This window comes from Peromyscus californicus, unplaced genomic scaffold (assembly GCF_007827085.1).
Source record: "Peromyscus californicus insignis strain IS unplaced genomic scaffold, ASM782708v3 Scaffold_14__1_contigs__length_90479793_seg_2, whole genome shotgun sequence".
In the NCBI taxonomy this organism is placed as follows: domain Eukaryota; kingdom Metazoa; phylum Chordata; class Mammalia; order Rodentia; family Cricetidae; genus Peromyscus; species Peromyscus californicus.
The window spans coordinates 18,433,615-18,457,616 of NW_026294436.1; the positions used below are offsets into that span (position 1 = coordinate 18,433,615).

The 24,002-nt window shown below is 52.6% G+C and overlaps 1 protein-coding gene across 1 annotated transcript; it reads left to right on the forward strand.

Moving 5' to 3' along the window:
- The first annotated feature begins 1,952 nt into the window (after nucleotides 1-1,952).
- Slc41a1 (solute carrier family 41 member 1) lies at nucleotides 1,953-23,183 on the forward strand. Its single transcript, XM_052736867.1, has 11 exons — nucleotides 1,953-2,348; nucleotides 3,917-4,915; nucleotides 13,437-13,544; nucleotides 14,464-14,535; nucleotides 15,059-15,203; nucleotides 15,349-15,495; nucleotides 16,211-16,358; nucleotides 17,174-17,253; nucleotides 18,144-18,278; nucleotides 18,559-18,707; nucleotides 20,876-23,183. The coding sequence occupies exons 2-11, from the start codon at nucleotides 4,541-4,543 to the stop codon at nucleotides 21,059-21,061; spliced, it is 1,545 nt and encodes a 514-aa protein (XP_052592827.1). The 5' UTR covers nucleotides 1,953-2,348; nucleotides 3,917-4,540; the 3' UTR covers nucleotides 21,062-23,183.
- Nucleotides 23,184-24,002: the final 819 nt, after the last annotated feature.

Genomic DNA, 24,002 nt, shown 5'->3' on the forward strand with positions numbered 1-24,002 from the left:
CTGCAATCGAGATGAATTAACTGATGCTATCGTGTGTCCGCAGGAGGGAGAGAAACCAGGCGCAGAAACCACTCATACCTTCTGAGTGCTTCCGTTACGTACAGTCCAAAAGCTGGCGGACAAAACCAACCGTGTTAGATAGAGGCTACCTTAGGGAGAAGGGGTGAGGCAGTGACCAAGGGGGCTTCTAGGGCGACAGTGATGACTGAATTCTTCCTCTCAGTGGTGGCTACATGGGCCTGTTCCCTGTGTCGGAACCTGTTGGTCTATACTCTAGGCTTTACGTGTTTTCCCATATGTTTGGTTTACTTCAATGGAAAGGAGAAACTTGTCAAGTAGATAAAAAGTGGGGGGAATGAGAGAGAGAGAGAGAGAGAGAGAGAGAGAGAGAGAGAGAGAGAGAGAGAGAGAGAGAGAGAGAGAATGATTTTGTTTGTATGTTGTTTGTTAGTGGGTGAAAGCTTTTAGTCTTTTTGAGACAGAGTCTCAACTGCATAGCCCTAACTATCCTGGCACTCTCTCTGTAAACTACAATAGCCTCGTTTTTTTTTTTATAGAGATTCTCTTGCCTCTGCCTCCTGAGGGCTAAGATTACCAACACTCACCACCAGGCTGGGGAGGCACATCAGTCCTAGTCCCGCCCCCTCTGCCCCCCCGCCCCCCCCCCCCGAGTCTATACTCATTATTCATAAAGCTGATTCTTCTGGAGAACTAGTGTTGCCCAGTCTAGGAGTAACCTCTGTATCCAAACACAGGTTCGGCTTTGAAGCCAAAATTGGAATTCTACTACAATGACATTTGCTTAGTGTCCTTAAAAAATGTAGGCCTTTGATGTCCCAGCAGCTGAGCTGAACCCAGGGATGCTGGATTGGCAGGTGGGGGCAGGCTTGTGTGGATACATTTGTCAACATTGTCCCAAGGATTGGCCCGCTCAGGTTACTGTAGCCCATGTGTGCCAAAAGCTTGGTTGCCAGCAAGATACATCTCTGCTCCCATCCTCATTCAAGGTCTGAAGGTATGTTCAATTGCCCCCACGCGCCTTTCTAGAGGGGAAAGGGGCCGGAAGGAACCACTGGTCACAGGTTCCACCGACAAGAGGGGAAAGCCTGGGGGTGGGAGTTCCTTTGTAGGGAGGTCACATCCCCTGCACAAAAACATCCCAAAGAGAACTGGTACTGAGTTTGGGTTGATGAGGTGGAGACACCCCAGGGAGGAAGTGGTAAAAACGCGAGGGTGAAAACACTCTCCTCTTTGATCCCACAAGATGCGTCAGGGAAAATTGGACTTCATTTCGCCCGGGATGGACACACCTCTCCCATGGGGCCACGAGTTGGTCAAAGCAAACCCGCTCCCCTCCACCCTTACCGCAGGTGGCGTGTGTGGCCCCAGCCGTGAGTCTAACACATTTTCCCCTCCAGCCTGCCCATCCCCACCCCTTTGAAGGCTGGAACTTTATTAAGGTAGATTCATTCGGGTTCGGCCAGTCGCTCCGGGAGGAACGCGGAACCTGGAGAGAGAGAACGAGCCTGAGGAAAAAGAACTGTGCCCAAGAAGAAGGTAGGGACTGGGCGCCGGGAAGGAACACGCGATGGCTGCCGGCGCCCGCGCGATCGCCCGCTGGCCGGCCCGCTGGGGTGGTTTCGGGTCTTCCGGAAGGCCAGAGGCTCACGAGAGACAGTCTAGATGCAGGGGTGCATGTGTACCGGCGTGCTCGCCTTGCGAGGCCACGGGAACTCAGGCGCGCACCACCGGGCAGCGCGCTCGCGCACCGCCAGCCCACGCCACCCTCCGACACCGAGTTCCCGTCACTCGGCTCCGATCCTTCCCCCGCCCCCGCTCACGGAGCGCGGGAAATGGGCGGGGCCGGGGCGGAGCCCGCCCCTCTTCCTGCTCTGATTGGCTGACGCGGTTGTCCGTCCTGAATCTATTTTTTTTTTTTTTGATGGAGGGGGGTTGCCACCCGCTCTGCCCCAGATCACGTTTGCCACCCACAGCCAACCACTCTTGTCGAAGTCCGCGGGCAAGAGGCGATTGGGGGCGAGCGAGCTCGGCACCCCAGGCCCCGTCCGGTCCCCGCTGGCCCGAGGCGGAATATCCTGCCCTCCAGGCCACCTCCCCATCGTGGAATCGGAGCAGCGGCCTCGTAGGAAGGCAGGAGCGAAATGTAGCGAGCCGGGTGTCGCGGTTGAACGCTCGCCTTGGCTGGGAGTGTAGCGGGGCACACGCTGGGGCTCGAAGAGGACGGCTAAGGGGGAGGAGTGATGAGAAGAGGGGGTACCCTGCACCCCCCGATACCGCGGGCCCCTGCTGCCACTCTCCGGGCGCCCTTCATCCCCAGCGAGGCGCAGGTCAGTGTTGTTGGGTCTGGGGGAGGTGAGGGAGGACCGAGGCTCTAGCACGCAGGGCTTTTACAGAGTCTGAGTTGCAGGGAGACGGCGGAAGCCGTCCAGTTACTCCTCTACCCCACCCCTGTAGCTGGGGATACCCAAACAGGTCCTTTTTGTCCACCCCCTCCTAGGAAAAAGATGGGGCGTCCTAGGGCCTGAGGCCCATCGGTAGTGTCCTTACTGGTGATGTAGTTAAGCGACTGGCCTGCCCCCTTGCTAGCCCCCTTCCTGGTCAGAGTGGCCTGCCAGCGAGATGGGAGGGGTGGTGGTGTCAGGTTTTAGCGACCGAACTCAGAAACTTTTCTGGCATGGGCGCGGTGGACTCCACTGTGTTTCCTCTCGGCTGACTGGTGAGGATCTTTGAAAACAACGGTGCTGTGTTAAGGTGGCTTGCCTGGCGACCGGGTAGATGGAAGACTCAGAACTTGGGCCCTAGAGTTTGATTCAGCCTTAACCAAACTGGAGTTGACTAATCGTGAGTGCTTGGAATACTAACAGCCTGTTCATGATACCTGCAAAACCGTCTGGAAATGTTTTCCTATTGAGAGCCAGGCTGGTGAAATGCAACAAGTTGGAATCAAGGCCGGGGGGGGGGGGGGGCGGGGGGGGGTTCCTTTAAGCAGAGAAAAGTGGAGCAGGGAAAGACGGAGGCATGATTTGGGAGTGAATGCATATTAGCTTGCGACACTTTGGGTTTGCCTTCCTTTGTTTTTCTTTCCCCCTTTCTCCACCTTTTACTTGTGTTTGTTTTTAAGAATTGCACTATGTCCAGCTGCTGGTAACCCTAGGGAACAGGGGGAGCCTAGGTAACCCGAATAGGTAGGTAATAACCAGTAATTTCGCCCTCTGCCTCTTCAGCCTAGTTAACTGCCGTGTCCTATCGGACAAGCTCACTCGGCCAAGCGTAGAGGGAGAGGAGTGTAGACAGAGCCTGCGGCAGGCCCAGCCTCTGAGCTTTCTGTAACACTGTTGATTCTCAAGGGCAGGAGTAGGTAGTAGGCCTCTGGCTCTTGGCCTTGGTCTGGCAGGCTTGCCCTGGTGAGTCCTCCTGGCATTTTCCCTCTTGGGAGGGCTAGGGCGGTTAGAGTCTGGGGATGCTTCTCTCAGCGATCAGTCTCCCCGTTTGTCCCGTCTTGCCGATGCTGTCTTGGGAGAAGTCATTCACGGAGGGGTGACTGTGGAGGGACTTTGCGTCTGAATTTGTGACTTAAACTGCTCAGGAACTACGCTCAATACTGAGTTCTTATCAAGATCTGAGAAGACACCTCCTGGGAACATCCCTGCCCATCCCAGGTTGTCCAAAAGGCAATGCCAAGGCCTCCTACACAGTGTCTTCTGTGGGGATGTAGAACCTACTGGGCCTCCACATCAAGTGGGGCCGGACAGTGTCATTTTAGTGGGAAAAGAACAGCCAATAGCCATCTCTTTAACAGACTCCTGCGTGCTCTGGAGATCATCCTTGCAGGCACTGGGGCTTGCGATATACTAACATTTTCTCCTCTCTCTTTTTCCCCTTCCTCCCACATAAGGTGTTCTGCACAAATTCTTGTGACTTTAAGGACCAGGCAACTGAGAAAGTACAAGATCTTCTCAAGAAGGGAGGAGACCTCTGGGAGAGCGGGGAAGGACAGAAGACCCCGTCTTGGGACCAGCTGAGCCCAAGGTGCTGCGGGAAGCTGAAGGCACCCAGCAGGAGTGGGAAGAAGCCCCAGCCTCAGATTGAGGCTGTGTTCTGAACAGTTCTGAACGCATTCGCATTCGGCTTTTCACAAGCGAGGGCTACAGCACCAGGCACCACAGACTCAAGGTTGAGCCCCTTCCCTTCTGCTCCGAGGAGGAGGAGCCGGCCACTGAGAACCAAAGATTGCCCCAGCACAGTGCAGAGCTGGGGGCATGCACCCGCACCCCCAGTGGCAGCCGCTGCATCTGGTGTGAGGAGTCTGTTTCCTTCCAGCTCCGGGTCGCCACGCTTGATGGGGCTGCCTTTTGGTAGATCAGTTTTTACAGTGCCAGGTAGGAGTGGAGAGCCGTGGGAAGAGGTCCCGCGGCACTCACGCCTGGGTTCAACCCAAGACTAAGTTCTTTCCCCGAGTTAGAGTCAGAGAGAGAAAGGAAAATAAATAAATTCTCCCCTCCTCTCCTCCCTGCCTGTCATGTCCTCTAAGCCAGAGCCAAAGGACATCCACCAGCCGAACGGTACTGGCCCTACTCCCTCTCCATGCTCTCCGGATGGCCCTGGGCGAGAGCCCTTGGCTGGGACCTCAGAGTTCCTGGGGCCTGATGGGGCTGGGGTGGAGGTGGTGGTGATTGAGTCTCGAGCTAACGCCAAGGGAGTCCGGGAGGAGGACGCGCTGCTGGAGAACGGGAGCCAGAGCAACGAAAGCGACGATGTCAGCACAGACCGCGGCCCCGCACCACCCTCCCCCCTCAAGGAGACCTCCTTCTCCATTGGACTGCAAGTGCTGTTCCCCTTCCTCCTGGCAGGCTTTGGGACCGTGGCAGCTGGCATGGTGCTGGACATTGTGCAGGTAAGGCCCGCGTGGACAGCTTCCTCTCGCAAGCCCTTGCTCCCTCGGCCTTCTGGGAAACTGATTCTTGGAACTTCCTCTCCACCTCTGTCAGAAGCAGCTGCTGCTTCCTAGAATGCTATCTCCCTTTGGATCTCATCCTTGGTTTCATCCTTGCCTCTGTTACTTTCTACAGAAGCCTGCAAGAAGCCAAGTAGCCCCAGGGAGGTGGTCAAGGCAGTATTGCCCAACAGGAACAGATGTAACTCCAGATCTCAGGCTGAAAGGAGGGAAGGGAGGCAGGGCTGTTGCTCGCCATGACGCCTCAGTGCTGTTGAGTCCAGCTCAGTAGGAGACATCTAGATGGGTCTCATCTCTGCCTGCTTTCCTTTTACTGGAGGTTTCAAGGATACCCATGATAGAAAGCGCCTTTTCAAGCCTTTCTTCCATTCCCCTGCTGGGCAGGAATTTACTCAGCTGTCAGGAGGGTCTCGGGTCCAGTGAGAAAGCTCTTAAGGCATTTTGTATTGCTTATCTTCGTGCATCCTTGGCACAGTCTCCTTGGTGAGTGAGGATGGTTTGGGAAGGTGGTGTTAAGATCTGAAAAGGCTGTAAGTGCCCAGGGATGTAACCAGACCTGGGCAGAACCATCTCTCTTTGCTCCACGTCTGGCATGAACCTCCTCTGGACCAACAGGGCAATTCATGGGGCTAGTGGGCAGAAAGAACAGTAAGAGTTGGTCGGACCTGAGAGCTAAGAGCCAGGACCGGGGCATGCTGCATTTAGTGCACTGTGAGTCAGGACTTACCGAGAGCCTCCAGGTTGGAGAGAGAAAGTCTTGTTTCTAAGTAAAAATTGTTGGAGCTCAGTGAGGCACACAGTTCTAGGCTCATCTGAACTAATCAGGATGTGATCCAGTGATGCTGGCTCTATCCTAGATACTCCAAAGTCCAGAGGCAGAAGAAGGTGTTTTGGCCCGTGGCCTTGGGGACCACTACTCCTCCCACCCAGGCCTCCCCTCACTGTGACGGCTCCCAAAAGAGTATGAAGCTCAGTATCACCTCCCTTGCGCCCAGCTAATGCTGTAAGCCATGCACACAGAGACTACAGTAGGGGTCCGCAGGCCGGTCCCAGGGGGCTGAAGGTGGTTGGTTATAGGTGCTGTCTTAAATGTCCATGTAGACCCTAAGTTTTGCAGGCGAACCTCCCAGCTTTGGAAGCTCACGAGAATGATATTTATAGCTTGCAAAAGTGCCTGGTGCTGCCTCCCCTCTCCTCAAACCTGTTATTGTGAGGACTGCTTCTACATGGAGGTTAGGAAGCCAATCCAGAGCTGGGGACTCCTCCCCCTGCCTTGTTTTTTTTTTTTTTCCTGGTGCTGAGAGCAGGAAAGGGAGGAGGAGGGGGAAAAGACCTGAGGCTGGTCTTGTAGTCTGCCTCACCTCTCCTTTCTGAGGCCCCGGGTTCTCATTCTTACCACTTTTTGAGTTCTGGCTTCGTGCCCATAAAGAGCTGCAGGGCTGTTGATGTAGTTCAGTGGTCCAGTGCTTGCCTGGCATGCACAAAGCCCCGGTTCCCATCCCCAGCACCACAAGATGAAGACAAGGGGGCTGCAGAGCCAGCATCCTGGGGTGAACTAGGAGACGCTTAGCTTAGTTTCTGGACAATGATGATGATAGTGTGGGGGGGGGGATATCGGGGGTCTTTCCTGTAGGCCTAAAAAGTAGGAAAAAGGCATTCTTCTCCATTCTGTAGGTGGGAAACTGTGCCGTGGATATGCCACTGGTCATGGCTCCTAGAGCCTGTGTCCGTGACCTTTGTTATGGCGGGGATTTGCAACCTGGCTTAAGATTGTGAGGAGCCTGCAGTTTTTGTCTTGTCTTGAAGGACAGGGTAAACTGGGAACCAGAGCAGTTGGCGTTGGATTTTAAAGTGAACCAGAGCCAAAGGGAGAGGAGGATCAGTCCCTGTGATCCCACGTGACAGGGTTCCAGAGTAGGCACAGTCCTCTGATGTCTTGCCTCATGCCCGTGGACCCGAGACGTGGAGAGATTTAGATAATAGGGAACCTGGAACTGCCCAGTGTGCCCACGGAGGGCTGGCATCTCCCTCGGTGTGGCATCTTGGCTTACCCCAGAGCTAGGGTTCAGTTGGTGTAGATGACAATGACTGACTTGTCCTTGTGCCCCTCCCCCCACGCTCCCACCACAGCTGGGCTAAAGCAGGGCCCACAGATGGCTACCCTGAGATGACTGGAGTGGGTGAGTACTGGAGCACAGGGCCAGGGGGCCACAGGAGGACGTTTACTCCACATCCAGGGAAGTGATGGGGATGGTAGATGCTCTTGGATGCAGGATTCACACCTGTGTCCTCCCCTCACTGGCTAAAATAGCCTCCAGGGAGACAGGCTAGAAGTGCCTAAGAGGGGGCCATCTGGTGGTTGTCCAAGGTCCCTGTGGTTCAGACCACCTGAGTACAGATACCTCCTTGGCCCATGTTTCCCACTGCAGCTAAGACTGGGCCTTTCCTAGAAGGCCCTCTTCTGCCTCTCGTTCTACCTCTAGCTTTGCTCCACGTGTGCTCCACGGTGAAATAAGGAGCAGAGGTTTTTCCAGAGTATAGCAGGAGAGCGGACTGGAGTCTCTTCAGACTTGCCCACCCCAGCCAATATTTGCAAGGGAAGCAGGAGCGAGCCCGGTTTTTGGCTTCAGAAAGAGACTACCTAGGAGCCTCAAGCTGCCCGTGCTCGGCGGCTCTCCCCAAGTTCTGTCCTGGGCTCCTGCAGGGCATCACGGCCATTTTCTATCAGCCTTTGTGAGGAATGGGTGGTGGGAGGTAGTGTGTGATCGCCACAGGACCTCTCAACTAGCTTGGAAGAGGGGGCTCTCCCGTTCTTTTTTAATGCGCTCCTTACTTGCTGGGTCTCCAAAGAAAGTGGGCCCCCTCCCTAGTGCCTTCAAAGATGGACATGGATGGCCGCATGGCCTTGGGGAAGTGGTATGGGAGGGAAACAGATCTCTTTTTCTGGAGGCTGCTGGAGCCCCTAGGCAGGACACTCAGATCCTGTTTCCCTTGACCACCTCTGCTCTGCCCATCTCTGCCTTCTGTGGGCTATCAGGCCCTTTTCCTTTTCCCGTGCTGTGCATAGCTCTGTCCATGCAGGCATTGCCCTGAGGCCCCTCTGCTTGGATACCTCCAGGGTGCCTGGGACAGGTTTCTAGCAGATGGAAACTGTGATCCAGCCTGACCCGAGATTGCCTGAAAAGTCCTTGGGCAGCTTGGTGCCTGGGGCTAGAATCTGGGAGTTTGGGTCCTTTTAATGTCTTGATTCTATCCCTTCCTGACTTTGCCGATGTGTTTCCGGGGCAGGAGGCTCTGGCGGATGAGGTGGCAGGTGGAAGAGGAGGTTGGATGGCCAAGGAAGGTGTCACAGCAAGAGCTCTGAGCTGTGAGGCTTGGGCAGTTGCTCTGGGTCAGGGTTAGTTTTGAGTGTGGAGGCCCCTGTCTCATCACATTCCATACTTTCAGAGTATCAGGAATCGAGGAGAGAGAACAAAGAGGAGAGGGCCTCGGATTCTGAGAAGCAATTTAAAAAAAATCCCTAAGTGTTCCCCTCTAACCTCCAAGGCAAGCAGCTTCCTGGACCCTGTTCCATCCCCTTTGGTACAGGAAGGTATGGGTGGTAGTTTAGCTAATGGCTTACCTGACTGGTTTGACTTCCGGGGCAGACACTCCAAGCCACGGTGAACAGGAGGGGCCTGAATTAGGCCAAAGGAGTAAGAAAAACCACCTTCATCTATACCATTCCATCCTCATCCTCAGGACCACCCTGCTTTCTGACTGGCTCTGCTTCCCAGAATCCTGTGCGTGCATACAGGTCATAGACTCCTGGTCTGAACTACATTTTTTTTTTTTTTTTTTTTGGTTTTTCGAGACAGGGTTTCTCTGTGTAGCTTTGCGCCTTTCCTGGAACTCACTTGGTAGTCCAGGCTGGCCTCGAACTCACAGAGATCCGCCTGGCTCTGCCTCCCGAGTGCTGGGATTAAAGGCGTGCGCCACCACCGCCCAGCCTGAACTACATTTTTGAGAGGGTCTTGTGGGTAGGAAAAATAGCTGTAGGGATTAGCTCTTCTGTCCCAAATGCCGGCTTAGGACTTTGCTGGATCAAAAGGTCAGATGTTGGGAGTTCCAGGCTGTAGTCTGTGAGTTGGGGAGACTTCCGCATGGGACTGCTCCTGGCTCTGATCCTTTTCCTTGCCCATCTGTCCCCTCTCATCCCTTCCAAAACTCCACAACTTCTAGATGCCGCTGTAGAAGGCACGTATGTATTGGAAGGAGAAAAGTAGGGGTGCTCATGGTGGCAGCTGGAGGGGTTAACTGAACTCTATGCATTCTTTTCTCCAAGATCGCATTGCTGTGTAGCCCAGGCTAGACTCAGACTCACAACCTGCCTCATCATCCTGAATGGTAGACTTGCAGGCACGTGCCACCATGCCCAGCTGCATCTTTTTTTTTGTCTTGATAATAAAGACATGCTATACTCCTTACAAACAGTTCAGAAATGTCCCTTGCATATACATTTAGTGTTCCCTTCTGGGACATTTCTCTTTCACTGGCATGTGCCCATCGCTTTCACTCTCTTGCGAGCTGAACTTTCAGAGAGCTAACAGCTTGGGCGCAGGTAGGTGAGCATTTGGGGTGAGAAGATGTGGGGCTGTGTTCTGAGAGCGCTCCAAAAGCCCACAGTCAGCACGCTTGTCAAGGGAGGGGAAGAATTCTTCCCTCTCTGAAGCTGCTTATCCAGTTTGAGAGGGGCAAGGCTGTTTGGGCCTCAGCTAAAGGGAGCTGGATCCGCAGGGGTGTGTGCCCCAGCCTTGTCCAAGAGTAACACTCCCGGGGCTCATGAGGCACCTCACAGGGGCAATAGCTGAAAGGTCAGAACTGCTGTGGAGGGGGGAGTGCCTCTTCCCCCACAGGAGTCTTCAGAGAGTCTAGGTCCTTTAGGAGATGCTAAGAAGAATCCTAGGCCCCGGACCTCTAACCCTGAAGAAATGAGCTATTCTCTGGATCCTATTCACTGCACATATACCCCAAGAACACTAACAAAAAGTCAGGATCTTTGCCTTGTAGGACCTTCTGGTGTTTTAGCCTCTGCTCCCTGACCTTAGCCCCCTCTGATGGCCTCGTGAATCTTGGTTTTGGTATAGAATAGGTTTGGTTTGGTTTTTTCGAGACAGGGTTTCTCTGTGTAACAGCCCTCGCTGGCTGTCCTAGAACTCACTTTGTAGACCATTCTGGCCTTGAACGATCTACCTGCCTCTGCCTCTTGAGTACTGGGATCAAAGGCTTGCACCTCCACCTCCGACTTTGTTTTGTTTTTTGAGATTAAAGTCTCTCTTTGTACCTCCAGCTATCTTCAGACTCCCAATCCTCCTGCCTCTGTCTCTGCCTCTGAATGCTAGGATTACAGACATACCATCTGGGTCATTTGTTTGCTTTTAATGTTGCGGGAAGTCACATAACATGAAACTACACTGTAACCATCTTGAAGTGTGTAAAGTGTGTTCTCAGTTCCACTTTCTCTAACTTACACACTTTATCCATATAACGCTAATTCCTTTCTCTAGGCTCTCAGCCCTTAGCAACCACAATTCTTTTTTTTTTTTTTCTATGAATGTGATGATTACTCCAGAGAGCTCATATAAGTGGAATCATACAATTTTTGCCTTGTTGTGGCTGTTTGGTTGGTATAATGTCCTCAAGACTCATCCATGATGTAGCATGGAACAGGACTTCCTTTTCAAGGCTGAGTCATACTTCAGTATTGTTATGCCCTATTTTATTGGTCTAGTCAGCTGCTGATGGACATTTTGGTTGCTCCACTTCTTGGCTGTCATGAGTAAGTGAAGCTACGAACAGTATATAAATATTCCTTTAAGATCCTGCTTTCAGTTATTTTGGATAAATAATTAGGACTTGAGGGCAAGTAGTCAGGAGAAGTACTAGGATTGCTAGATCACATGGCCATTCTTATTTAATCACTCACTCATTTACTGTGTGTATTACATGGATTGTATACATGTTGAATGGGTATATGCATGTACATGGAAGCCAGTGGTCAACATGGGACATTTTCTCTGCTGCTCTCCACCATTTTTTTTTTTTTTTTTTTTTGGTTTTTTAGTACTATTTTTTGTGTATGGGTGTTTTACCTGCATCATGTCTGTGCATCACGTGCATGCCTGGTGCCTGGAAAGGCCAGAAAAGGGTGTCAAAGCTCTTGGGGTTAAAGACACTTGTGAGCCACCATGTGGGTATTGGGAATAGAACCTGGGTCTTCCGCAAGAGCAGTTAGTGCTCAATCACTGTGCCATCTCTCCAGACCCATCTCCACTTTTTTTTGTTTGTTTGTTTTTGTTATTTTGTTTTGTTTTGTTTGTTTGTTTGTTTGTTTAAGATAGAGTTTCTCACTGAGCCTGGAGCTCACTGGTTGGCTAAGCTGGTGAGCCAGTGATCCTCAAGGCCCAGCAAGCTCTGGTGCTGGGGTTACAGACACACACTGCTGTGCTTGGCTTCTTATGCGAGCGCTAGGAATCCAACTCAGGAACTCAGGCTGTGCAGCATTGACCTTACTGACCCAGCCATCACCCCAGCCTGTTTGTTCTGAGACAGGGTCTCTCTGTGTAGCCCTGGCTGTCCTGGAACTCACTCTATAGACCAGGCTGGCCTCCAATTTAGAGATCCACCTGCCTCTGCCTCCCAGTGCTGGGATTAAAAGCATGCACCACAACCATCTGGCTTGTTTATTTTTAACACAAGGTCTTGCTATGTAGATAGCTGGCCTTGAACTTTCAGCAATGCCTATACCTCCCAAGTGCTGGGGATACAAGCATATCCACCACATACAATTTATTGTTAGTGTGAGGAACTGCCAAACTGTTTTCATAGTAGCTACATTTTACTCCCACCAGTAATGTAAAAGTGTTCTGATGTCCATGTCCGTACAATACTTGGTACAATGCTTGGTGTTTTCCGTTTGTCCCCTTAGCCACCCTGACAGGTATGCGGTGACATCTCACTGTGGTTTTGATTGGCAGCCTTGCTCTTTAGCAGTAGAGTAGAGGAGCTGGAACTGCCTTGTGGGCTAGCTCTAGTCAGGCCCCTGAACGGAACACTTGAGCGAGGGCCCCAGCTGGCCATTGTGAGGAAGCATGCTGAGGAGAGCAGCAGGAGAGCCCTTCCTGTATCATTTATAAGAGACTCAGCTCTCGGCCCAGTGCGCCTGCCCATCACAGCTCCTTGTCTCTAGACACCCAAACCAGCCTGCACACATCCACCTGCTGTCCGCCCCACCCCCCTTCACAAACCTGCAGGCTGCCCATTCTTAAAACCCCATGGACCTTTAGGACCAAGAAGGGAAGCATAATCTTCTTTTGGAAAGCCTCAGTTTTGGTTACAACTAAGGGGCTTTCAGTTGCCAGCATGGATCCTACAGTAACTAGGGTAGTACTTTCTTTTCTTTGTTTCTTTTTGTTTTTTGTTTGGTTGTTTGGTTGTTTGCTTGTTTGTTTGTTTGGTTGGTTGGTTTGGTTTGGTTTGGTTTTGGGTTTTGATTTCTGGTTTTTGGTTTTTTGTTCGTTTGGTTTGGTTTGGTTTTGAGACAGGGTTTCTCTTGTGCAGCCCTGGCTGTTCTGGAACTTGCTCTGTAGACCAGGCTGGCCTCAAACTCATCCTGCCTCTGCCTCCTGGTTAGTAGTACTTTTCTGAACCTCCAGTTTTCTCATGTGCAAAATGGGAATAAAAACAGCTCTTCATTGGCTTTTGAGGTGACTAGATGAGAAAATACATTAACATATGTCAGCCAAAGAAGTTGGTGGAAGAGCCAGGACTGATTGAGCCAGGATTAGAACCCATGTCTCCTGGCTCCAGGTCCAGCCTCTCCCAACAGGGGTATATTTGCTTCTGTTAGTTAAGATAATGGGAGTGTAAAGAGGAATAAAAAATCTCATGCAAACCAGCCTAGGAGAGACACCATCTAAATTCAGAGCTTGCTTAGGAAAGTCACTGTGGCTGAGACCCAAAGCCCTTGGAAATAGAAACCAAACAAACGTTCTAATCACCCGGGCCCCAGCCCTGTGGAGCCTAGCCCTCCACAGCTGAGACAACACCTCCCAAGGCTGGGGCCCCAGAGAAACTGGCTAAGGCAAGGGGGCCGCTGAGTGCCGTTTGAGAGGACATTACCAGAGAGTTCTGGGGCAAAAGCCAACTTGGGGTGGCTCCACTGTGGGGTCCCCACAAAAGCATATAGAAGGGGCAGTCAGGCTAGGAGTCTCTTCTGCTCTGGAATGGGGGTTGGGCTGTGCTTTTTGGAATTCTTGGGTTCATTCTCCTCCCAGGCTCCTCACGGGGAGGTCAGGTGCCTCGTGTGCTTGCTCCTGCTGGCCCTGTTTCTCCCTCCTGTCTCCTGAGCCCACACTCTGTCCAGCTCCAATGCCAGTCCTTTGAGGTACTGAAATTCTTGGACTCTGTGTTCATCTTCTAGCACTGGGAGGTCTTCCAGAAGGTGACAGAGGTCTTCATCCTGGTGCCTGCACTGCTGGGACTCAAAGGGAACTTGGAAATGACCCTGGCGTCGAGGCTGTCCACTGCAGTGAGTGTCCCAGCTGTGGGGAGCAGGGGAGAGGGGCAGGGAGAAGGTAACGGGTAACACAGAGACTGGCAGGTGTCCGCACAACCGCCTGGGCCTGTGGAGGGAAGGGAAGCCGCGGAGGGGGATCCCAGACTGGGTGTGCTGTCCCCGGGCAGGGGCTCCCTGCCCGGAATGGTTCCCAGGCTGGGACTCTGGATGTCCCAGCCATCTCTGGATGCCTGCCGCACCTCCTGCCTTGCAGCCTGCCTCGTGACTGTTTGTGCAGCTTTGACAGGCAGGCATCATGCTGGTCCCTCCAGCCACGCAGGTGGGGGCCTCCTCTGATCTCTAGCCCTACTCTGCAGCTGGGCGGGAGCAGAGCCAGGCCCTCCCCGCACCCCTCCAAACCATCCCCGTTCCCCATCGCAACTTGTTCTTCAAGAGAAGAGGCATTTCCATGTCCCACAATCCTTTCTGTCTGCCACAGCCATTCATGGACTAAGGCCAATAGAAGGCCGTGGCTGGGAGGCAAGGGGGGTTAAAACTCAGGAGACCGGGCATGTCCTTCTGTGACCAAGCCTGGAGAAGACAGTGTAGAGGGAAGCCAGGCTAACCCACTTCCTTTCTCCTGGCTGGTGCCGCCCGCTCCTTTCCAAATACTGGCAGCCTCGGCCCTGGCCCAACAACTGACCTTGCCTTCCCTAAGAGAACAAGCTGCTTCAGCAGCGTGCAGATCCATGCAGGAGCCTGCTGCCTAGATAAACAAGACACAGTGGAATCTGCCTCAGCTCCCCTGGCATCCTGGAACTCACCTGCCCGGGTGCTTTCATATTCCAGTCACAGCGTCTTCAGCTATCTGCAGTGCTCTTTGATCCAGCCTGACAGATAGAACCCCAGGCCCCGCGCAGCGAACTCCAACCCCTCACCCTCCCTCTTCCAGGCCAACATTGGACAAATGGACACACCTAAGGAGCTCTGGCGGATGATCACGGGGAATATGGCCCTCATCCAGGTAAGAAAACATGGACCAGAGACAAGAGGCCAAGCACCTCCTTAGTCAGGAATCCCTGAAAGGCTTGGGTCAGCCCAGCTGGCTCCTAAGTGGCTGGCTCTCCAGCGTCCTGTAAAGTAGGCTAGGAGGTGACTAGTTACTCAGGAAAATGGCCAAGCGAGGGAGAGCCCCAGCAGCTTCCATGTCACATGTCTAGGCTCGAGGTGGTTCTGGGGCTTTTGAGTGTTGGAGTGTCCTCTGCCACTGTTGTCCCAGCTCCCCAGGAGGCCACACAGATCGAGTGTCTTCCCCCTTGAGTCTCAGGTCTTGACTCGACTGATCTCCGACCAGCCAGTAACGTGTCCTGGATTTTTGCAGGGTGCACTACCCGGTACTGGGGTCAGGGCTAAAGCTACATAAAGGCATCCTTCTAGCCCTGCAAGGACTATAGAGTCCAGTCCTGCCTGCTCGCTAAGGAAGGGCTAGGGAAGAGTCCACTGGGTACTCCGCTCCAGGCTGTCCGCGTCACCGCGTCTCTCCCCAGGTGCAGGCCACGGTGGTGGGCTTCCTGGCGTCCATCGCAGCGGTCGTCTTCGGCTGGATCCCCGATGGCCACTTCAGTATCCCGCATGCCTTCCTGCTGTGCGCCAGCAGTGTGGCCACGGCCTTCATTGCCTCCTTGGTGCTGGGTAAGGAAGGGAGGAAGCGCAGTGGTGAGGCTGCTGCTCGCAAGGTGTTGACTCCGCCCAGCACCTCCATGCCCTTTTGTTTATTGGCACTGCTTTTTTTTTCTCCCTTCTCACCCTGCCTGGCCCGCCTCTCCTTCCTCACCAGGTATGATCATGATTGGAGTCATCATTGGGTCTCGAAAAATTGGGATCAACCCAGACAACGTGGCCACGCCCATCGCCGCCAGTCTGGGCGACCTCATCACCCTGGCACTCCTCTCAGGCATCAGCTGGGGACTCTACCTGGAACTGAGTAAGGCCAAGGCTGCTGAGAATGGCTTGGGTGGACTCTGGGGTGGCATTGGGCGAGTAGGGACCATTTTGCAAATGTGTGAAGATTTTTTTTCCTATATGGCTGACTATGGATGGTTTGTCATATACCTCCAGGTCCTAGGGAGTCTGGATAGGCACTCGTGTCAGGGCCCGCAGGCAGGCGGCAAAAGGGAGAGATTCAGGACTCACCCCTGCTTCATCTAGGGGTTTTGTTTCCCTTCGAGGGGTGAGATAAGGAAAGGATAGAAGACTAGAATCCATTTGTAAACTGAAGAAGAGGAGGGGAGGCAGGGGATTTCTGGGGTCAGACCAGGACAGGTACAGTCTGGCGTCTGCCTCTGTTAACTTTGCAGCCTGAGCTGGGCGTGATGGCGCACTCCCATGAGCCCAGCCACTCAGGAGGTGAAAGCAGGAAGATGGGGGGACTAAGGCCAACTTGGGCTATGTAGCAAGACCTTGTCTCAAAGCAAAAATGAGAGCTCTCCTCCTCCATTGCTTCCTCTACAGAGCAGACAGAGCTGGCCTCACTGCCGCCTGGGTGTGCAGTGATGATCAGATGAGGTGATACGCTTCCAGGCGTTTAGGATAGAATTACTGTTGAGGGGTTGGTCTCTTGGGACATCTGCAGGCTGAGCTGGGGGAAGCTGGGTACTGGGGCCATGGTGCTTATCTCCCTCTGGTCTCTACCCTCGCAGAGCACTGGCGATACATCTACCCCCTGGTATGTGCCTTCTTTGTGGCCCTGCTGCCTGTCTGGGTGGTGCTGGCCCGAAGGAGCCCAGCCACAAGGGAGGTGTTGTATTCAGGCTGGGAGCCTGTCATCATTGCCATGGCCATCAGCAGGTAGGCTGGGGCCCTCAGTATACACCCCTCTATCACTCCCACCTCACTGTAGACCCCATCTGAAACTCTGGAACAGGAAAAATGGCACACATTCTGGAAAAGCATCCATAGTGTCAGTCATGTGTTCTTTTATTGCAAGTGACAGGAACCATCTGTATTAGGTTTCATTCCAAAGCAGAACATTTTGACCTTGGGAACTAAAAAGCATCGGTATCCAGGGATGCATACAATGCCATTAAGACCCTGGGACTCTTTCTCACTCTGCTTTCTCTGTGGTGATCAGCCGTCTAGGTTTTCACTCTTCTGACTCCTCCCAGTTCCAGCAAGAGGAGAGAGGCTTTGCCCCGACAGCTGCACAAAGACCCAGTATAGGATGTCATTGCTTCCTGTTCAGTTGGTCACAGTTCTGTCCTTGAATCAGTCATTTGGTCTCGGGAGTGCAGCTGTCTGGTTGGATGGGAAGATGAGCCACAATCGAAGCAGTGTTACCTGGCCCACAGTGACGGAGTGGGAGAGCTGGTTCCCTGAGGGAGGAGCCAGTGCTGTTTCCATAGAGGAATCAGTGCTGAGCAGGCAGGAGGCCAGGGTCCTCACGGGAAGGTGACTGTGCTCACACGTCTTGTACCAGAGTCACTGTGCCAAGTCAGGAGATTAGGAGCAACAACTGTTGCGTGCAAGAGACTGAAAGGAGACTCCTGGAAAAAGCCACGTTGCTGCCCTTGTCCCCAAGGTCAGATAGGCCTGTGTCTCCCAGCCCAGAGACTAGAGCAGAACCTCTCAGTGGCCTCCATCTCATTGGTCTTCTGTCTCTGTAGTGTGGGCGGCCTCATCTTGGACAAGACTGTCTCGGACCCCAACTTTGCAGGAATGGCTGTCTTCACACCTGTGATTAATGGTGAGGCCTTAGCGTCGGCTGCTGGGGAACAGCCGGACATGGCTTCTGTGCCACTCAGGGTTCCAGCAGGCTAGAGAATCTAACTCAGAGAGGACAAGACTTAGAGGTGGGGGAAAGGGCCAACAGGGGACCATGAGGCACGCAGAAATTAGCAACATGGAAGTCTCTAGCCCTGAAGGGCCAAAGGGACCCAGAAATTATCTTGTGGGAGTCCAATTAGAATTTGAGTCTGCCCCTGCAATAGTAAGCTCTTGCCTAAAAGCAGAAAAGGATCTAGATAAAAGCAAACAAAAAACCCCACTAGACCCCTCTCTCTGCACACCTGCTGGTGCACCCTCCTGCACAAGCTGAGTAAAAGCATCCAGCAAGGGAGGGACCTACAGCCGTCCACCTCTCAGGGCTCAGGGCAAAGCCGAGAAGTACAGGGACTAGGTTTGGGTGTGACATAAAAGGCCAACAGTAACCGGCAGTTTACTGGGGCAGGACCAGATCAGAGATCACGCTTCATACTGGAAGCTGGTTACTGAGTTTGTGAGCACCGGGTGCCTGGGTCAGCTCCGGAGAAGGCCAAGGCAAGAAAGGCCCCTGCTGTGTAGTCAGGCTATAACCCTGCCAACGCCCTCAGAGGCATTTCAAGGGTGCATGGAACTGTGACACCTGCACACAAGGGAAGCTAAAAGCCTAGAAGATTCCTAAGAAGCAGTGAAGTATCTGTCTTCTTTTGTCATATTTTTGCTCTCTTGGCACGTGGGGGAAAGGCAGTGTCTGCATAGACTCTATCTAGTGAAGGAAGAAGACAGGGCCCCTATAGGTAAAAGACAGAGAACAAGGCGACTTCCTCCCAGTCCTTTCTATGCCAAGTCTGAGTCCCTCTGTGTGTCTCCCTGCAGGTGTTGGGGGCAATCTGGTGGCTGTGCAGGCCAGCCGCATCTCCACCTTCCTCCACATGAACGGCATGCCCGGAGAGAACTCTGAGCCAACTCCTCGCCGCTGCCCCAGTCCGTGCACCACCTTCTTCAGCCCTGGTAACCACGGCAACCTCGGCACCCCAACCTCCTGGGTCCATCCCTGCCTTAGAGGAAAGGGGGGGGTCTACAGACAGGAACTTCACTAGAGAGGCACTTGGGGTCCGGGTTCCAGGTTCTCCTCTGCTGAGCTGAGCCTGCTGTTGTGAAGAGTCCATCCCAGAGAAGACGTTGTCTTCTCCTGAAACACCCTGGAGATATAGCTGTGTGCTGACCTAGAGCGTGGCAGTGGCCATCCTGTGACCTCTTGGTCTTCCTGTCTCCCTCTGTCCTCCTGCAGACGTGAATTCGCGCTCAGCCCGGGTCCTCTTCCTCCTTGTGGTCCCCGGACACCTGGTGTTCCTCTACACCATCAGCTGCATGCAGGGCGGGCACACCACCCTCACCTTCATCTTCATCATCTTCTACATGACAGCTGCACTGCTCCAGGTACGGCCCAGCGGAAGCAGGGGAGCCCAGGGGCCCACAGGGAATAAGAGCCCCAAGTCTGGCCCCGGTCTCTTCCACTTCTTCCTCTGTGTCTGGATAGCCCCTGGCCAGGACTCAGGAGAATAGAATAGGCTGTAGCTCTGGAAGGGTTCCTGCCATGCTGTGCGGCTTCAGCCTAGTTGTGTCCCCGCTCAGCCTCAGTGACACATTTTCAAAGCGAGAGGAATAGACCAGCTGCAGGGTTTTCGGGCAGGTGGTTTTGACAGGGGGCTTTGAACCACCTATACCCTGCCCCCTGCTGGCCTTGCCACAAAGTCCCACTTGACAGTCTTGCATTCTGTGCTTCCTTTAAATAAAGGGCCCCACAGCTAGAACAAGCATCAAAACCATTTTTACAAAACAAATCCAGCTTCAAGACTCATCCAGCCTGGCCTTCTGTCCTGCCGTGGTCCCTTCCCCCTATGGCGTTGCTAGATTTGGTTTAGCCATTCTCCTGTTGATAGACAGTTGTCCCTCCAAGCCCCCAGCGCAGTCCTTAGAAAAGTCGTGTGTTAGGAATCTTGGCCAGAGCTGAGCTAAGGATCAGTCATGTGCTGCTGGGAAGCCACATCGCCACGCTCCCTTGCAGATGTAATCAGGCGCACCCCCGGGTGGGAAAGGAACATAGGTATGCCAGGGGTCTGGTGCGGCTGCTGCAGGTCATCCCTCCGCCTAGGTTGGAAGGCCAAAGTTTCGTTCCGTCTCCTATCTGAATAATACCCTGTGGTCAGTCTAAGCTAGGCTTCCTTCTTTAAATCTGTGGAGGAGCAAAGTGTTGACCGTGGTGCCCTGCAGAGTTCTGCTGGGTCCCTTGGTACCTGTCCCAGCATGTGTCCCTGTGCTGCTCAGGGGCTTGATGTGAAGACAGCTGCTGCCTTCCCCCCTAGCTCACACCCAGTCACGCTCTTCATTTGGGACTCTGCCACAGCTGTCGGAAAGGCTGTGAAGTTGCAGGGAGGCTGGACTGCAAAGCCAGGGCTAGGGCCACAGGACCACAGGTAGCTGTGTGCAGAGCAGGGGGTGTGAAAGGTTCTGGAGTAGGAATCTCTGCTTTCTGCACCTGAGTCCCTTAAGGCAGAATTTTCATACCACAGCCTTTACAAAGTACAGTCAAGAATAAACCCACCACCACCCTCCAATTACCATGGCAGAGTCTAACCATTAGAAAGTGTCTCGTTCTCTGGAGTTGGTGACTGAGCAGTTAAGAGCACTGGCTGCTCTTCCAGAGGACCTGGGTTCAATTCCCAGCACTCACATGGTGGCTTACAACTGTCTGTGACTTAAGTTCTAGGGGACCTGACGCCCCTCTCACAGACATGTATACATGCAGGCAAAACACCAATGCATATAAAAATAAATAAATTATTTTTTTGGAAAAAAGAAGTGTCTCATTCTGATATAGATATGGTCACTTGGGGACCCGTAAATCAGGCATTAGTGTTTAAGAAGTGAGTTCCAATTGCAAAGTGCATGTAAGTCTGACCATATTCAGAAGGCCCAGTGTTAGGCCTGAGAGTGTGCGTTGGTAACACACTCCCCACTGCAGTCGATACTACAGGTCCTGGACCCAGAACTAGATTCTGATCCTGGCTGTTCTCGACCATCTATAATTATAAAAGGTAAGCGAGGGTCCAGATAAATCAAAGTAGTAGATAATCCAAAATGCGTTTGAAACTGCTCTGCACTGGAACTGGCTTTATGTTTAGCTGACTTGTTCATGAACCTATTTTGCAGGTGAATGTTGGAATAAGCTTAGGTTCTTTGAGGCCACAGCAGCAGGATGGAAAGGGTGACGAGACAGCCAGCTGTTACCCAGAGGACAGGAGAGCCATCCTCGTAGGAGAAACTGGCTCGACCTGCCAGCCCCTACCAGGCTCCTGGAGAGGCCAACACGGCAGGGATTGGAGTAACTCAAGAATGGGCTGACCCAGAATTAGAGGCAAGGGCGGAGTTCCTGTAAGGGTAGGGCTTAGTTTAGAAAGCCTCTGGCTGGGTGTGAGCTGTCCTGGCAAAAAGGTTGGGACTAGCCCAAGCCTTGGGATCCACTGAACCAGTCCAGTCATGTGGCCTCTGGCTCCCCCTGCAGAAAGACAATGGCTACAGGCAGAACCCTTGTGTCTCTCCTTCAGGTGCTGATTCTCCTGTACATCGCTGACTGGATGGTGCACTGGATGTGGGGTCGGGGCCTGGACCCAGACAACTTCTCCATCCCATACTTGACCGCTTTGGGGGACCTGCTTGGCACTGGGCTCCTAGCACTCAGCTTCCATGTCCTCTGGCTCATTGGGGACAGAGACACAGATGTTGGGGACTAGCTTGGCCACTCAGCCTTTTCCCCACCCCTCTGCACTTTCTATTTGGATTTTTTTTTCCTTTTGTTTCCCTACCCCACCCTACACTACACTCCCACATCTTTCTGGGATTTCACTTTGATACCAAATTCTCATTATTTTCAATGGGAATTTTTATACATTGAGCCAAGTTTGGATAGGAAGAATTCAGGAAAGACAGATGGACTGAAGTAAGCAGTAAAAGTAGACTTTTGAGACAATCACCAAGTGCAATTCCATGGTGGGTGCCTCCAGGTGAGGTGGATTGGGACCTTGGCATTCTGTCTGGCATCTGGGGACCTTTGGATTAGCTTTAGCAACCTGAGCCTTGGCCCTAACGAGAAACTCTTTGTAAGTGGGTTCTGGGTTGTTTTCAGTTTGGTTGAACAGAGGGGTAATTAACACTCCCACACGTACATGTACTTTTATAGCTGTGGACCAACTTCAAAGCGCTGGGCAGGAGAAAGTTGCTTCAGCTCCCACTAGTCACCGCCATGCTGTTCTAGGCCAGCCTGCACGCAGAGCCAGGCGAACTGACTGTCCCGTCTACGCACATGTGCCTTGCCCGACTGCCTGACTGCTTTCCAGCCGAATGAGCGGTGGCCGGGCTCTGCATGGGTCAGTGTCGTCCATAGGTTTCCAAAGGTCCACGTGCCCCCGGAGTCTAGAGACCCTAATGACTCTTCAAGCCTCCATTCTAATTGTCTCCAAGCACTCCCTCTCCCCACAGCTTGCCAGATGGGCTTCTAAGATTGGGGGGCAGGACAAGGAAATGCGGCAAACGAGATTGATGCAACCCGGAGGTGTTTCACTGCTCTCCCTCACGAGGACGTAACCTCATGGTCTGTCACTTCCTAAAACCACCCATTTGATCATACCAGAGGTCAGTTGGCCTTTCTCTTGGCTCCCGCCCACTGACATTCGTCATCCAGTCATTCATTCAGCAAATCTCAGCCTCCCCTAGATGAGCCTTTCCGCAGCATGGCCTGCAATAATTCTCCATTGAGCAATAGTTACGGGGTGCCTACTGTGTTGGGCACAGTGCCAAGCATTGACTAGCCAGTGCTAAGGGTATCACAGCCCTAACCTCACCTCATTTCCTAGGTTACAGAGGCCATGTGCCCCTTTCAATCTGGCAGCAAATGTTCCCTCGCAGTAGGTATCTGTGCCTACTTCAAGGCAAACTCTGCCTCATTCCCTCTAGACCTGAACTCTGGTGATTGCCAGCCCCGTTGCTCGGGCAGTTTCATGTCCTAAAATACCCTCCCTCCCTCCCCTTCTCTTCTCTGCACATCTCACTACACACTCAGAAGAGGGTTTAGAGCAAGCTGAATATCAATTGGCTGCCTCGGCATCTGCCTATACACCATTGGAAGGAAACTGGAGTCCCTTCCCCACACATTGCTCCAAACGGCTCAACAGCTGGGCTGCAGGCTTCCTTCTAGCCTGTTTGCCAGGAGCCCATAAACTCTTCCCCTGTGTAGCCTAAAGTACTGGTCTGCAAGGAGAGGATTAAACTGTGCCTGGACCTACAGAGACTTCTCACCTTCATCCCTTCCCACATCATCTGACATCATAGAACCTTCCAATTGGAAGGAGTCACAGAGGTTATCTAGCTGGAGTTGTGTCGAGCAGATTAATACCAATCTGGGCTTGTTTCTGGTCTACCCTCTGGCCTCACTCCACCCCTCAACACAGACTTGTACAGGCACCACACCCCGAGACTGTGACCCCGGGCTCCCCAGCCACTTCCCCTGTCCTGGTTTATGGTGTTGGATCAGGTTGTCTGGAGACTGAAGCGTCCCTCTTCCTTTGCCTAGAAAACAGAAAGGTAGGCACGCCCAGGCTCAGCGTGTGTGAGCAGAGGAGGCCTGGAGTGAGGGGGAAGGCGACGTCAGTAGGAGACTCCTCTCTTCTCTCCCAGGTGCACCTATTGCATGTACTTTTGGCCTGACTGGAAGAAACAAAATTGGTTTACTTTCATATTCTTCACAAGTTACAGAACTGTGTCTTAAGAGAATTATTTATAGTTGCTATAACTGAATTGACAAATGTCGACTTAACTGATAAATTATATTTGGTAAAATAAAGTGAAAGTTTATTTCAATGGTTGGTGTCCCTGTGTGTCTCATCACAAAGCAGCCTCGACCGTTTCCTTGGACCCCGTTCTGTGGCCCCACTCCCTCTTCAGAAGTGGGAAGTGGCCAGTGTGTGACAAGCAAGGGATCGCCTTAGAGAGAATAGCAGTAAATACATCTATTGACAATCAGGCAGTGGTGGCTGTGGGACGGATGTGTTTCAGAGGTTGAGAGCAGAGTCCTTGTGTTCAGATATTAGACTGTGGTCTCCCCCTCCCCGAATTAACTCGGTCTCTTTTTGTGCCGGTGGTAATGGTGTCTATGGATAGAATTCCTTCTTGCAGAGGTTTATAGTTGAATCAAATCAAAGTAGAAATGCTTTTCACGTGGGGTATTTCCCATGTACCTTCTCTGTGTTCCATGCTGTAAACCCTGAGAAATTTACAAAACCCACTGCAAAGGAATCAGGCTTGTACTTGGATTTGTATGACCTTTCACAAATCACTGACCCTCTCTCAGCTTGCTTCCTAACCTGAATTTTTATAGGATATAGGATATATATCATTTATATGGTGGTTGTGAGGTGCACGAAATTCCATTCCTGGTACATTCTAAGCCCCAAAGTACTACAAAATATTAAAAGTGGATAAGATAGTCAACATTCCATTGCTATAACAAAATGCCTGAGATAATGAACTTATAAAAAGGGAAGGGAGCTGGAGAGAGGGCTCAGAAGTTAGGAGTGCCTTGCCGCTCTTATAGAGGACCGCAGTTTAGTTCCCAGCATCCACATCAGGCAGCCAACAACCTTATGCCCTCTTCTGGCCTCCGTGGCCACCTGCACAGAC